Source organism: Mirounga leonina, unplaced genomic scaffold (genome assembly GCF_011800145.1).
Source record: "Mirounga leonina isolate KUSES-001 unplaced genomic scaffold, KU_Mleo_1.0 Mir_180, whole genome shotgun sequence".
Classification (NCBI taxonomy): domain Eukaryota; kingdom Metazoa; phylum Chordata; class Mammalia; order Carnivora; family Phocidae; genus Mirounga; species Mirounga leonina.
The window spans coordinates 4,624,268-4,640,228 of NW_023270469.1; the positions used below are offsets into that span (position 1 = coordinate 4,624,268).

At 56.2% G+C, this 15,961-nt stretch overlaps 1 protein-coding gene across 6 annotated transcripts in view; it reads left to right on the forward strand.

Annotated features, from left to right (window-relative positions):
- Positions 1-6,766, forward strand: part of MBTPS1 (membrane bound transcription factor peptidase, site 1) — a 52,815-nt gene extending 46,049 nt beyond the window's left edge. For all 6 annotated transcript variants that reach the window (XM_035024694.1, XM_035024693.1, XM_035024695.1 and 3 more), the window contains 4 exons: positions 238-369; positions 1,341-1,467; positions 4,445-4,575; positions 5,930-6,766. In XM_035024694.1, coding sequence (XP_034880585.1) covers positions 238-369; positions 1,341-1,467; positions 4,445-4,575; positions 5,930-6,126 — 587 coding nt within the window. In that variant the 3' untranslated portion in view covers positions 6,127-6,766. The remainder of the gene's footprint in view (positions 1-237; positions 370-1,340; positions 1,468-4,444; positions 4,576-5,929) is intronic.
- The last annotated feature ends 9,195 nt before the right edge of the window (positions 6,767-15,961 follow it).

The following is a 15,961-nucleotide window of genomic DNA, read 5'->3' on the forward strand; positions in this document are numbered from 1 at the left end:
CAGCGCCCAGTGGCACTGACCCACTTGAGCCCTGGGGCCAGGAATGAGGCCCACAGTCAGGTCCTGTCTGTCATGCTAGTCTTTGTGGGCTGGCGCTGACCGCAGAGGATGTGCGCTTCTCAAGAATAGGTGATTTTCTCACCTTCCATTTCTCCTCATTTGGGGGGCTTTTATTTTCCTGTTGGGATTCCTTAAAAACACTCTAATCCCTAAACAGCTTGCCCATTGAACCCACAGACTGCTTTTGGCTCCTGGATGCACTCCTTCAGTACACGTCCTATGGGGTGACCCCTCCCAGCCTCAGTCATTCCGGGAACCGGCAGCGCCCTCCCAGCGGAGCCGGCTCGGCCACTCCAGAGAGGATGGAAGGTGAGTGTGTGTGGCGGGCGCCTGGCTGCTTCAGGAGGCCGTCGTGCCTGCTAGAAACAGAGCCTGTTGGCGAGCCCCCGGCTCTTCCCAATGCTCACAGGCGGGCTGTTCTCCTGGGAATAGATAGGACGTGCACTCCGAGGTCCCCTCACTGCCCCAAGTTAGCATGTACTGTCTCCTCTCACAGATGGAGCCCCAGCTCCTGGGGGTCTTCGGGAAGAAGGGCCAGTGTTTCTGAGCGCTCACCAAGTGCCAGGCACACGGGTCACCTCCCCAGGGCCTCGCAGAGCTCTGGGAAAATAGATGAAGAGACCGGAGTTGAGAGGTGTAACTGGTCGAGGTCACCGGGCAGTGAGCCGTGGCGACGTGTGGCCTAGCCCGCTGTGTGGCAGATCCTCACCGTGGGGACCTCCAGAAGGGTAGTGTGAGCTGCAGATACAATTCTGATCTTCCAGTGGCCACGCTAAAAAAGCAAAAAGAAATGGGTGAAATTCATCTTAGTGAAGTTCTTTGGCCCAGTACACCAGAACATTGTTGAAACGTTGACAGCCCTGTTTCAGTTGCTCAGTACCCACACGTGGCTACAGTACTAGACAGGGCAGGTCTAAGAAATAAATTCTGAAATTTGAAAATGCTCATTTTTTTTGTTTTGCCTGAAAATTAAATACTCCAAGAAAGCTTTTCTTTCTGAAGTGTATCTACAGGTTAGATTCTTTGAGTATAGCCTCGTGTGTGGAAGTGTGGTCAGTAAGGCGCCCGGCCACGGCCATGCGTCTGGCGTGGTCCTTCTGCTCTGTTCACTCCCTGTGAGCAGTGAGCACGTGTCCCTGGGGGCACCAGTCAGCACTGGGAGCCAGGTTACCAGGGCGCGTGGCGGGCCTGTTGGCGGGCAGACAGGCTAAGGCACCTCCCTTGTCTCTGCATCTTCTAACGACCGTGGTTTTGTGTCGCTGGTGTTGCTGCCGCCCCAGGGAACCACCTGCATCGGTACTCCAAGGTCCTCGAGGCCCGTTTGGGAGGCCCGGAGCCTCGGGCTCTGCCGGCCTGTCCGCACCTGTCGTGGGCCAAGCCACAGCCTTTAAACGAGACGGCTCCCAGGTTAGTGCCTTCCTGTGCTTTTCCACTCCTTCTGCGTGGTTTGTGATTCATTACTCTTTTTTTCTAAGAGAATGGAATTTTACTGACATCATTATCAAATCATCCGATCTTCCGGCTTGTCATTTTGTGATGTTATTTAAATTGGTGAGCCCCCACATCGACCTTTAGAATTATGCTCTGGTGGTGTCCTGCCTGAAGAAGTGCTTTGGCTAATTAGCATTTTGTTGGGTTTGGTTGATTCTCGCTTAAGAAGCTGAGATCTGACGGTGCTGTGCCTTGAACAGCTCTGATGCCTCTGGTTCAGGTTCTGAAATGCTGACGGGTTATTCTGTCCGCGCCCGGGGGGGCGGGGGGCTCAGACTGCTTGGAGGCGGTATGCGTTCCCGCTGGGGGCCGGAGCGTGTGTCTGCGCCCTCCCCCGGGGTCCCTGTGCGTGTGGTGCCCGGGACTGCAGGGCCACCTGCTGCTTCATCTCACTGATTTGCGCCCTTTGCTTTCAGAAGCCACAGCTAGAGTGGTTCCTGCTGTTTCTTCCTGGGCACCTCAGCCAGCTGAGCACGCTGCTTCCCGTGTTTTCTCCCCCTCACTCCTCCTCCCTGTTTCTGGCCAGAAGAATGGGGGCTTGTCCTGATTTGGGGTCCTGGCACAGTGAGGCAGGGGCCCGTGCCCCGGGCCAGCTTGCGGGCGGTCCGCCCACACCTCTTCTTCGAGCGGTGCCGCGGCGGCCGTCCCCCTCACTGGCAGCACAGCTCACGCCTCCTGGCCACTGGGGCTCCCCCTACCAGGCTCCCCCTTAGCTTGGGTCTCGGCGTGTGCAGGCTTTGCTGTGGCCGGGGCTGGGGGTGGCAGGGGACAGAGGACCACCATCGATGCTGTGAGCCACCAGAGGAGGATGCCTGCACGTTGTGAACAGACTCGTCATGCACCAGTCACGGACCGTTTGCCCTCTTGAGAACATGCTTGGCAGAAGACCGTGGGATTGTAGAGGGTTCATGTTGTCTTCTTGTCAGCTGTTTGTTCCTGAAACTTTAATTACAGAGTACTTTTCCATTCTAGTTAACATCCCATCATTTAAAAATTTCTGATAAGATTCCATTTTTACATCTCATTTATTCATAACCTCCCATTATCGTAGCATTTGGACCAGACTTTCATTCCAGCTGTGGTCAGCACTTCCGACTCAGGGGACAGTCAGTGTTGGCCAGAGTTGCCAAAGCCCAGTTTCTCCGCACAGTGCTGTTCAGGACTCAGAAGCAGATAAGGCTGTCCTTGGTCCTTACATGTGCCCACGTCAGGAATTTGGCCGCCACTAGCCAGCCGTCAAGGACGGCGTGCAGCGCCTGGGATTTGGCATCCGCCAGCATTCTCAAGAATTGCTTCTTAACACGCCCAGTCAGCCTCCCCCTTATCTCATGTGAAACATTTTGTTGAGAATTATTTTCAGTCCTCAGTCTGGGTCTCGATTCTGAAGCTGAGAGATCGGAGACCATGTCAGACGGCTCTAGACGGCCTTGGAAAGGCCTGGTGTCCGTCAGGCCGATGCTGAGCGCCAAGTTTCTGTCCGCCTCTGAAATGACCCCCTTCTTGGTTTCGTTGTTGGGCATCAGGTGTCTTTACTTAGAGCAGTCGCAGGAATGTCACACCCGAGAGGAACCTGTGGGCAAGGTGGCCCCTCCGTCCTTCCGTTGGGAGTGTCATGAATTTTTCAGACTACGACGCAGTGTGCCGTTTTCCACGATTGTTCAACTAGAAAGTGCCATCGCCAGATAATTAAATTCCAGAGCAGGATCTCGCGTCAGAATTCAAGCACAGCCTGCATCTATTCAGCTGCAGGGTCATAAAGCTTATCTGGCCTTGATTCCGTAACTTCACCTTGTCAGTTTAATTTTCAGATGATGAAACCTGCAACTTAAAAGTCCCACCCCCGTGAGGCAGGACAGTGTCGGGCTCACCAGCGTTTTCCAAGCAGCTGCCCAGCTGCAAGTAGGCGAGAGTAGTTTCTCTCCTTCCTGCACAGAAAGGGCCCTTCCCAGACCCGGGGTCGCCCGGTGCCCCTTCACCCCAGGTGCCCAGAGAACGGAGTCTCTTTGCCTCAGTTGGCCAAAGTACAAGACAAGCCGGCCGCTTCCAGAAGTAATCAGCAAACACACTGTATTCCTTTCCCCCGAGTCGGCCAGAGCAGTCTTCAGATGGCCTGATTGCACTCGGCCCTAATCTAGCCCCCCCCCCCCCCCCCCCGGCCAAGCTGTTCGCTGCCCTGTGAAGCATGTCAGCTTCTCTGTTCTTCAGGTATGATCCTGAAACGCTGGGGTCTCAGAATCAGGAACGAGAATAGCGGTGCTACTACCGTTCTTTCTTCCCCGTCCTGGCCCAGCAGGCAGGGCTGATGCTCATTCCCATGGTTTGCTCCTCTCGATTGCTCCCCTCTTCGTGTGTGCCTCATCCTCCGTCCTCGTGGTGGCGTCCTTGAGGACAGAGAGGATGTCTGGTTCCCGGCACCCGTGGAGCCTCCTAGGCCGCCTTGGTCCACGTTCATCAGAAGGCAGGCTTGGCCGGCCGTGGTACCTCATGGCAGAGACGTGCACGCACCTTCCTGCCGGCCCGGGTCCCTGAGCCCTGGCTTCAGTTCCTGTGCTCAGGCTCCTTTCAGAGCTTAATGTGTGCTTTCCTCTCCCACTGCTTGGCAGCCTGTCCAGTTTAAGCAGAAGCAGGCTCTGTGGGGCCTGTTAGGAGCCCAGTAGAACTGGCCCCTCCTCAGAATACTCCTATCGCACGCGTATGGACTTGATTTGACATTTCTGTCTTGGGACCTCGAAGCTGTCACTAGTGTTGCTATGCTGTTGGGCTTAGGTAGGTGTCACTGGGACGTCACTTCACCTTTCTCCTTAAATTACTTTTTATTTCTTAGGTATTGGCTAAACATCATTAGCTAGTACAATTGCTTATTTTTATTTTGTTTTAATCCATTTTCGTGAAGTAATCTTTGGAAACATCAGAAGCTGCTCTCCATCGACCTGGACAAAGTGGTATTGCCCAACTTTCGATCGAACCGCCCTCAAGTGAGACCGTTGTCTCCCGGAGAGAGCGGTGCCTGGGACATGCCTGGAGGTCAGTTCGTAGGTGTTTCAGTGTGCTCAACCCTACTCTGTTTGTTCCGGTACCCCCAGTCCCCTGCAGGGTGGGCCAGATGTACCTGTCTTTGCCCTCCTGGGAGCATCTGGTCTAGGCTTTCTTTGTGGTACGAATCAACAAGGCCAGAAGTGGGTCTCAGAGATTAACACACCGTGTTCCCTTCAGAACATTGTACCGTGATCTTCGAATTTGAAGTTCTTTCAGGATAGCCAGGCGTTACACTTAAAATTCTTCCAGTAGAGTAATTTGCACACTCTTGTCAAAGTTCTGCAAGCAGACATGTATGGTGCATCCCTGGGAACGCCTGTCATCTGCTGGTTTTGGTCCCAGCCAGTGGTTGAGCCACCCTGGCCCCTAAACCCTCAGCCCAGAGGTCTCCACAGATTCTCTGTTCTGGCCCACCTGGGATGGGACTTTACTAGGTTGGGATACTCCATTGAAAGCGGGTCTGTGCCCCTCAGCTGATCTGATTGTGTCCCCTCACCCCAAATGACATAAAATGTCCCCCCCACAGGCAGTGGCTTTCAGCCTGACGAGACCATTTGGGACAGGTTCTCCCTTACCTGGAACAACTGATACCCAGTTATTCCAGCAAGGTGTGGGCAGCAGTTTCTCTCTGGAGATCCCTTTGCTCTTCCAAGAGGTTACAGCTCCCTGTGGGATCCCTGGTTCCTGGAACTGGCGTGCCATGGCCCATGTGTTCCAACCCTGGGAACTTTGTGCGGTGATGCCAAGCTCCTGAGGGCCTTGCCTGTACTCATGGGGTGTACCGATGATGGTTAGTTCTGGGACCAGGGGTCCGCCAGCTGCCACTCTTAACTTGTGACCACATGTCCCATCTGTGGAAGGCTTTCCCAGGAGGGTGGGGCATGGCCAGTCATCCTTACTCCCTGCCCGGCCTCCCTCCTCGTCCTCCCACTCAGCTGCTCTGACCCCAGCACCTCCTTTCCTTCCCAGTGTCCAGACTCCTCTGTCTTGCGATGCACTTAGGGAAACCGAAAGCAGCTCTAGGCACCCCTGTTGTAGGTTGTCTGTGACGGAGGAAGGGCCAGTCGTGGACTCCGTCTGAGGTGGCATAGGGAGTGGAAGGAGCAAAAACCTCACCTCAAGACACCCCTCCCACCCTCACTCCCGAGGCTGCTTACCCGAGAATCTCTCGTTTGTTCTCTACGGATGGCCCGGGTCACTTCACCTCAGGTTTCAGATGATGTCTGCCCTTTGAGCCTCGCTGATGCAGTTCGCTAGCATTTGTTTCTGCCGCGTTGGCCTCCGAGGCAGAGGCTGTGGCCGAAGAGCTCTGCTGCCCCTGACCCTTGCTGTGCTCTTGCAGGGATCATGCCCGGCCGCTACAACCAGGAGGTGGGCCAGACCATCCCCGTGTTTGCCTTCCTGGGAGCCATGGTGGTCCTGGCCTTCTTTGTGGTACAGATCAACAAGGCCAGAAGCAGGCCGAAGCGCAGGAAGCCCAGGGTGAAGCGCCCCCAGCTCATGCAGCAGGCTCACCCACCAAAGACCCCTTCCGTGTGACACCAGACCAGCTGACCGTGAGAGCCAAAGAGAGCCTTCGAGGACGGCCATGAGGGGCGGGCGGCGCTGGCGGTTTCCCGGGGCAGCCCCACTGGAGAGGGCTCAGGTCTCCAGCTGCAGTGGCATAGAGTCTGTCTTCATTGGGCCTTGCAGGGACCTGCGGGAGGGGCTCGCTCGCGGATCAGCCTCCGGGGAGACCTCCCGCGGCCACGGCATGCACCCGGAGGGGCCCGGGCAGGCTGGCTGGGGGCTCCTGACCCGAGGGGTGCGCCGAGATACACCAGCGGAAGCCCTGACCAAGCTGAACTGTGCTCCTCAAAGGCTATTTTCTATATTTATTGTTGGGAAAAGTCACTTTAAAGACTTTTGCTATTTGGAAGCAAAGCTATTTTTTTTGTCAGTGGAATGCGGTTTTTTTTACTATGACATCATGAGGAATAACAGATTCCGTGATCTCCTTTTTGATGAAAGGACAGACTGAGATTTGAAGGAAACTTGCACAGATCTGTGAAACATAGACCTTCGCTTTATTTTTATAAGTATCAACTGCCATCATGTTTTGTAATTTGGGGTCTTGATTTCACCATTGTCGGTGAAGAGAATTTTCAATAAATATGCATTATCTGTATGAAGCTGAAAAGAAGGGTGTAACAGGCTCTTCTTCCGCCTGCCCCGTTTCTCCCTGATGACCTGCAGGCTCTTCTTCCGCCTGCCCCATTTCTCCCTGATGACCTGCTGGAATGGGTTCCTAGTCAGCCTGCTGGGTGGGGGCAGGGGGGGTTAGGGGGGGTTGTTTGAGCTCTAACTCACATACTGTAAAATTCTCTGACGTGTCCAATTCAGTGGTTTTTAGTATATTCCCAAGGTTGTGTAATCGTCACCCTTGTGATTCCAGAACATTGTCATTAGCCCCCCAAAACAAATGCCACACTGTCGCTACCAGTTGATTTCTGTCGCCATTCTAGTCCTTCCCTCCAAGCCCATGAGAACCCCTCCTGTACGGGGATGTACCTGGCCCACACATTGCATGAACGTGGAATCATGCGATACGTGGCCCATTGTTTCCCCTTAGCATGTTTGTAAGACGCACTCGTGTGGTAGCATGACCAGGACGTCATGCCTTTTCATGGCCCGGGCAACAGTGAGGCGTGTGGATGGGCTCACTTGGTATATCCATTCCTCAGTCGGGGGACGTCGGGACTGTTCTACTTTTTGGCTCTTAGGATTACTGATGCTAAGAGTATTTGCGTACAGGTTTGTGTGTGGACATCAGTTTTCATCTCTGTTGGGTGTAAATACCCAGAAGTAAGATCTTAGAGCACCCCTGTTTACCTTTCTGAGGAACTGCCAAGCTTTCTTGTCCAAAGCGAACACGCCATTTTGTATTCCCAGCGGCCGGGCATGAGGGTCCCCGGCTCTCCATGTCCTCCCCCAGGTCCGTGAGTGTGCATCCTTCTAGCACAACATGGCTGTTGAGTGGTGTCTTCATTGTGGTTGGGGTTTGCATTTTCCTAAAGATGAATGATGTTGAACATCTTTTCAGGCGTTTGTGGGCCATCTGTACGTCTTCTTTGGAGACTTGTCTGTTCGGATTCAGTTTGTAATTGGGTTTTGTTTATCACGGAGTTGTAAGAGCTCTTTTTGTATTCCAGGTCCAGGTCCCTTATCAGGTATGTGACTTGCAAATGTGTTTTCTCGTTCTGTTGGTTGTCTTTTCACTTTCCTGATTGTCTCCTTTGAAGCATGAAAGTGCCTTAATTTTGACGAAGGCCGTTTTTATCTGCCAGGTGCCATTCGTAGGAAACCATGACCTAATCCGGGGAGCCCGTTAATACTTAAGCCTTGCCTGTCCAGTCTGTTTCCGTATGCCAACCGGCTGACCTGAGCCTTCACGTCACAGGTGAGGACAGACTGACCGGAGGGGCAGAGGCCGATCAGGGTGCTGCTGAGGTCCTGGGACCAGAAAGGCCCAGGCCACGGGATGAGGGGACGTCACTAAGGTTCACCTCTCCCTGCGACAGGACATCCGTGGCGGTCACACTGGTGACCTTTTTTTTTTTTTTTTTTAAAGATTTTATTTATTTATTTGAGAGAGAGAGAATGAGAGAGAGAGAACACATGAGAGGGGATAGGGTCAGAGGACGAAGCAGACTCCCTGCCAAGGAGGGAGCCCGATGCGGGACTCGATCCCGGGACTCTGGGATCATGACCTGAGCCGAAGGCAGTCGCTTAACCAACTGAGCCACCCAGGCGCCCCACACTGGTGACCTTGCGGCTCCTCCCTGCACTCTGCTGCGGCTTCAGGGTGTTGCAGGCATCTCTTGGGTTCCCACAAAGCTCTCTCACCCCAAGCAGCCTGGAGGACGTAAGCGTTCGGTAGCCCTGCGGTCCGAGGGTGAGCCGGGGGTCCGAGGGTAGCGACAGTGTGGCAGAACCAGGGGCTTGTGCGTTGTTATGGGGCCTTCTGGTCCTGCTGCCTGTCCTGTTGCTCGGCACCGTGGAAGCCGGGGTCACAGCCTGTCCTCGTGCACAGGCAGGTCCCGGGAATGAGGACACGGCCTTGGAGTAAGACAGCAGGTTGTGGGAGCTGGGACTGACTGGAATGCCCAGGCCTTGTCTCAGGGACAGCACATCTTTAGGTTGTTCCAGAGAAGCCTGAAACCTGGAGTATGTTGGCAAATGACTGAATTAGAGACATTTTTTGTGACTTACACTCTCTCTCCGTCTCTGTTGTAAAGTCTCCCTAACACCGTAGGCCATGTGGTTGTGGAACGAAATTCTAGACCCCAGAGTCTTCCTGCCAGCTGAAGGCCGTGGGTGCGCCTGTCTCTCTGCAGACTTGGACATCTCCTCCCCGAAAGATGGAACTTGGACCTGGGAGTGTCTCCTGTTCTTGCCTGCTGGGAAGGTCCCTCACCTGGCCTTCGAGGTCGGCGTCCACGGTTGTCCCTTGCCTTCGGGACTGGCTCTCCTGTCGTAGACAGGGTGGACTGGGCTAGCCGGGGCACACACATGTATGGTTTAGGTTCGGGCGTAGGGTCCGTAGGGTCGCATAGTTGGGACAGGACAAGAACGGAAGAGTTGTTAGCAAGTAGTTGGATTTTTAGGGACCCGTGGTTACCGCAGCTCCATGAAGGGAAACTGCATGGGGGATGATGTAGCAAGGTGAAGTTCAGTAGCGACCATGTGAAGACTCTAGTGGGCCTCTGAGTACGGGGCAGCTTCCTAGCCATCCTGGAGCCCTGGGTGTGGATGGGGATGTGCCCAGGAGCTGGCAGCCTGTTCTGTGATGTGCCTGCCAAAAAGCGCTGCGTTAATAGAGGTGTAACGTGTAAAAAAGAAGGTGGATCCTTTCCTGTCTTCTAGCCAGAGGGGTACTCTCAGGAGCTGTGTGCTGGGCTGACCGCGCTAAGTAGACTGTGTGCGTTGAGTCTCTGTGCATGGCCGGGGGCCTGGTACTTGGCCCAGAACCACACCACTGGTGCAGGCAGGATTGGAACGGAGCCTGTACGCCTCACTTTTGGGACAGTGACACACTAGGAGGATGACTGGACATGGAGGCCTTGGACAGAGCCATAGGAGGACGGGAGGGGACGGAGGAGTGGGTGAGGCTGAGCTGAGAGAGTTCTTCCGTGGGGAGTGCTTCCCTGGAAAGGGGACAAGGTCTCTGGGGAGAACCAGTTGATAACGGGGTCTGGAAAACAGATGTCCTCCCCTAAAAGAGCCCTTGTTGGTGGTTGCACTGGGATGCCCAGGGTCCACCTGGGACGTATGAAGGGGATGTCGTCATCCAGGCACAGGTGTTGGACTGCACCCCGGCTGTAGCCTCAGGCTCCAGTTCCAGCCCGGCTGCTTCCTGCTGGGGGCCCTGCTCACCGAGCCGTGCTGCCTTGTGTCAGCTGTTGTCAGTGATAGATCGTTCCATGGTGACAGATGCATGTGATGGCTGCACCCAGGCTGGACCAACTCCCTGCTTGTCGGGGATCCTTTGTTGCCCTGGTGTGAACTCCCATCATCCCAGAGAGCACCTGCATCTTTAAAAAAAAAAAAAAAAAAAAAGTCAGCCCACCACAACCACAGATACATCTGAGGGAGCAGGCTGGGCATGGCGGTTGGGCCCCAGGGCTCATCCCTGACCGTGCTCTCAGGAGCCAGGCAGGGGTCCTGTCTGCAGGAACCTCGAAGGTGCTGTGGAGGTGAGCTGGAAACAGGGACGCTGGGTGCCCCATCGCCACCCTCAGCCCCACCTTAGGGGACACGAGGGTCTGAGGTCTTCTTGCACGTGCGTGTGTCCGTCCTGTGTGCCCCCACAGGAGGGGGCCCCATGCACGGTGGGTCTGAGGGCACTGCCCCAGCAGTGAGCGGATGCACTGCGTCTGCAGAGTGCCCATCACCCTCCTGGCGTTGGCCTGGGTCTTGCGTGCAGGAAGCCACCTGGGCGTCTCAGCCACCTGTGATGCTCTCACTGCCCCTTCCCAGGTGAGAAAACCAAGGTGAGACCAGCATTCCAGCCCAGGTCTGGCCTGGGCCCCTTGAGGCCAGGCTGCTTCCCCTTTTCCCGTGGCAGGAAGGATGCCCACTTACTGGTAATAATGGGGGTGCTACTTAGATTTAGATTTGCTGGACGTAAAATGGAGTCGGGGACTCGTATGTAGATGAAATAGAAGTTTCCAGAGAAATAGTAAGATTTTTGATTTTTTTTTTTATTTAAACGGTTTGTATTACCCGGATATGTGGATATGAACACATAGATCTTGGTTTCATTTGCTGGTGACACAGGGTACTGCAGGTGAGTCGCTGAGAAATACACATTCCTGGGCCTGGCCCCGGACTTGCAGTCATAGGCTCCTCGGGAGGAGCTTTGAAATCTGTTTTACAAGCTCCCCATAAACAACCGCCGTACAACCCAGCTATTCCACTGCTAGGCGTAGACCCAAAAGAATTGAAAACAGGTGTTTGAGCAAAATCTGTACATGACCTTTCACAGCCACACTATTCACAATGGCCAAAAGCTGAAAACAACCCAAATGTGTGTGTCAGCAGATGAGCGGATGAGCAGAAAGTGGCACATCCTGACACCGAGACATTTTTCAGCCACTAAAGGATGAAGTACTGATTCCTGAACCTTGACAACGTCCTGCTGAGTGAAGGAAGCCAGACACAAAAGGCCACAGAGCATGTGATCGTGTGTTTGTGAAATGTCCGGGACAGGCGGCCGCAGGGACAGACAACTGGCTAGTGTGCTGGTGGGGGCAGGTAGCGACTGCTGATGGGCACAGGGCTTTCCTTTGGGGGATGGAATGTTCTGGAACTCTGTGGTGGCGGTGCTTGCACAACATTGTGAATGCAGTCTGCCACAGGACTATGCTTTTCAGGGGCTCAGATGGTGGATTTTACGTGATTTACCACCCAAACCCCCACACCTCCCCAGGGGGTTCTTGTACCAGGCGTGGGGGCAGGGAGAGGCAGAGGGGCCCAGGGGTCAGGGGCCAGGCGCCGTCCTTACTGCCCTGCCATCAGCCTGCTGTCTGGCCGCTGAAACAGCACCCCCCTCCTTTGGCTGCGAGGGTGCAGTGCCCTCCCTTCACCCACAGCTGGGTTCCGGGTCCTAATTTGGGGCACCAGCCCCTCATTGGAGGGGGTGGACAGCAGCACTTGGCACGGCCTATGCCCTTGGGCCGTGTGTCACCCAGAGGCCCAGCCCCTGCCCTGAGCGTGGGGCGGAGGCGGGTGGGTGGGGGTCCCGGACCTCCAGCCTTTCTGAGAGGCCCGAGCGTCAGAACCCAGGGTATTGGGTGAATCCGTTTCCTGTTGCCACTGTGGCAAGTTTCTGTGAAGTTGGGGCTGAAAACACATTTAGTCTCCTATAGTTCTGGCGGTTGGAAAGCCAAAATCAGCCTCTGGGCTGAAATCAGGTGTGGGTGGCGCTGGCTCCCTCCCGAGGCTCCCGGGGAGAACCAGCTTCCCGCCTTTCCCAGCCTCTAGAGGGGCCTGCGTTCCTCGGCTCCCGGCCCCTCCCCACCTCCAAAGTCCTGACCCCACCTTCTCCCCCCTGACCTCTGACCTTTCCTGTGTCCCTGTGGTCAGGGCGCTGGGGTGATACTGAGGGCCCAGCCGGCCCAGGTAGGACACTCGCACCATCTCAAGGTCCCTAATTGTCATTGGCAGAGTCCCTTTTGCTGTGTCCATTCACGCGTTCACAGGTCTGGGATCGGGATGAGGACATCTTCACGAGCTGTCAGTCCGCCGAGCACGCTGGGTCCTTCTGTCCCCAAGCTGTGGTGCATTTGCGCAAGAGAACTGCGGGTCCGTGGTTAGCTGCTGCGGGTGGACCTGCCCATGACAGGCCACCGGCTCCTGGCGCCTGAAGAGCTGAGGCTTCTCTGCTTCCGCGGCTGGTTCAGCCCAGCTGGCTTCTGTTAAGCTGCCCGAGGCCTGGGGCAAATGCCGAGGGTAATGGGGGGGGGGCGTGGGCCCAGGGGCACAGTGAGGCAGGGTCCCTTCCTGCAAAGAACAGTGCTCCTCCTACACATCACCTTAGCAGCTCTGGGGGGGCTTTGTGGCGATCCGGATGCCCGCCCCAGAACACGGTCACCGAAGCTCTGAGGGTGAGTCCGGCTCTGGTTCCTCTAGAAGAGTTCCTTGGGCAGCCAGTGTTGAGAACGTTCTTCCAGAAGCTCAGAATCAGACCGAGGGAAAGACACATAAATGCCAGTAATGGAATTTGACATGCACTATTCCCAATGACACCTACTGCTCACTTCTGTGCCGAGAGCACATTCTCCTGAGTCCTCCCAACGTCCCTGTGGGGTGGGAGCTGTTGTGATCCCATTTCCCAGGTGGTCCCAGCAAGGCCCAGACCCAGACTGCAGAGCCAGTGCACGAGGGGACCTGGGACCTGCCCTCATCCACCTTCCAGAACTTTCTAAGGGGTATGAGCACCAAGGTCCAGGATAACAAGTGAGGTCTTTCTCCCTGCAGTTCTGAACCTATCAGGTGACCCATACTGTGTGGAGAAGGAAAGGAGCTGGACCCTGGAGAAGAATGACAGGGTCATGGATGGTCTGACAAGGTCAGTTGATGACAGGTGCTCCCCTTTTGGGATGACGCAGAAGGGGGACGGCTCCCGCGTGGGGGCACTGGGCTGAGCCACCACCTGCCTGGTGCTCCGAGGTGCCAGTGTGCACCCCACCCGAGCCAGCCGCCCGCCCGCAAGGATGGGGCCCCCCGGGCGCCTCTCCACAGCAGCCCAGCTGGAAAGGTCACTCAGCCCTGGGAGGCCCTGGGAGGCTGGCAGGGGGTGCATATCAAAGCCTCTCAGAACTAAGAGGTTTTCCTCACTGAGTGGAATTTCACAGCCCAGTGGCCAATTTCTAAGTCATGCACGTTAATGGGCAGCTAATGAGGTGTCCAGGCAGGGACCTTGAGGTGCCCCAGGCTCCAGAGCCCAGATTAAGAAGTACAAAGCCAGCCGCTGGTGAGGCTCTTGATCTCCTCTCACTGCCTTGGGGAGGACGTGAGGGGAGCCGGTCAGAGCTGTGCAGCTTTTGAGGCTTGAGCTGGGCTTGCTCTCTGCCCTCCAGTTGCCTGGGCTGCTGCCCAGCTCCACCTACCTTCCCCAGGTGCCCACCACCCTCCTCGGGGGGCCGATGACCTCACTGGGTTCCTGGAAAACCTCCAGAAGGAGGAGGTGGGGTTTCAATGTCTCCTACAGCAAGAAAGGCCTTTCCCAGGTGCCTGATCTGGGTCCCTACCCTGGGGGACAGCAGAACACAGAGGCCTTCCCGGGACCCCCAGCTGAACCTTCATGGGGACTCCCCACTCCCCTGAATGCCTCCCCTCCTCCCTTCACCAAGGGTGCACAGACTTGTCACCTTCTTCCCGGGAGCTCCTCCAGATGCCCCTGCTCCTGGAGCCTTGTGGTCACTCCTCCCTTTGGACCGTGCCTATTTGTTTGGTCCTGATCTCCTCACAGGTCGCCCCTTCCTCCAGAGTGGAGACCTCTTTCACCTCCGATTCGCTCTGAGTCAGTGTTTGTCGAATGACTGTCCGACAGAATGACTGAGAACACACTCAGACCCCAGATACATGGGGAGCAGGGTGCTGAATAGTGTGCCCTAGAGCCGTGGATGTGGAAAAGGGGTCTCTGCAGGTGCAGTGAAGGTAAGGATCTGGAGATGAGATCATCCTGGGGAGGTGGCATGTGAAGATGGAGCCTGGAGTCCTCAGGAGCTGGACGAGGCAGGAGGGGTTACCCACTGGAGTCTTCGGGGAGCGTGGCCCTGCCAGCACCCCCTCGGGATTTGATGTGAGGGCTCAGTGAGATGCCTGGCACCAGCTGCGGGGCCAGGCTCCCAGCACTGCTCAGCTGGTGGCAGCGAGTGCTGCTCGAGATGTGGTCCAGCTGTGCACTCCCGGGCCACCATCCCAGGTCCCTTTTGAGGTCCGTGCTAACAGGCTGGTCACTTGGCGGGCCCCGTGCTTACTGAACATGCTCTGTGCGGGGCCAGCAAAGGTACAGTCAGTCTGCTGGTGACCACACGGAGAAGAAGCCCTCGGCGCTGATCTGGTGTCTGTCAGATAAGGACTGATTGGGTGAGGCTCCAGGGCCTTGGAGATGTTTAACTTCAAGCCGCAGTCCTCAAGAGGTGGTCCCTGGACCAGCTCTGCCCGCATCACCGGGAAGCTGGTTAGAAATGCAGATTCCCAGACCCACTGAGTCAGAAGCACTGGGTTGTGACACGCTCTCGGGGGGGGGACTCGAAGCTGGGTGTCAGGAGTGAGCAGGTTCACATTTGCAATTCGAGGTGTGACGTTCGTGAATGTGCATTTTCCAGAAAGGACAGTTCCCTGTACTCTGCCATCTTAGCTGACCGTGTCTTAGGTCGGAGACGTGGTGTCTGCTCAAAGTATGGTCCGGACCAGCAGCACCTGACCCCCCGGAGCCTGTGAATATTGTGGAATCCTGGCTCCACCCAGGTGCGATGAATTAGAATTTGCCTCTTAACAAGACCGCAGGTGATTCGTGTGCACACTCGTTTCAGAGGATCTCGAGGAAGCACCTGCTGACTGCCCGGGGCCTTTGCACGCACTTGAGTCTACAGCGGCCCCACAGCCCACTTTGAGCTGCAAGGTGGGCAGACAGACCCCTTGGCAGATGGGAAACTAGGCTCGGAGAGATCACACACTGAGCAAGTGTGGACACTGAGGTCCGAGCTCTCTCCAGGCCCGCTTCCTCAGACTGGGGTCTGTGGTGAGAGGAGGTGCAGGCCTGCCCCTTGAGCTCTCCCAGCTGCGCCCCCTCCGACCTTCAGGCCGCCAGGAAAGCCCCGCCTCCTGGGAGGGGCCTTCACCCGGGTGGGGGAGGGGAGGGAGTCTTAAGACCCCTCCTCAGGCTGGGAGTCTCAGAAGCCGCAAGCTCTTGGGATGGATGGCTCTGGTCTCTTGTCCTTGTCCCCTTAGGTGTGGGGATGTGACCCCAGTATATGCTTTCTAAGGCTCCCTTAATTCCTGATTGGTTTACCACCCCCTGGCAGAGCTAGAATTTTCCTTCTTCCAGCCGTGGGGCCCCAGGAAATGCAGCTGAAGCACCTGGAGCAAGCCTGAGCCCCGTCCCTGATGGCTGAGGACTGACTGGTCACCTTGAAGTGGTATTTGCGGGTAAAGGCGAGGGGCTGGGGTGGGCAGGGAGGAGTGGAGCCTGGCAGAGCAGGGTGAGGGGCTGGGGCCGCTCTCGGGCTTTCGTGGGAGGACCCGAGTGATGATAAAGGGTGGGCAGGTGAGGGCAGAAGGGCTGAGGACCAAGGCTGTGGGGCCGGCCAGGGAACGGGTCACC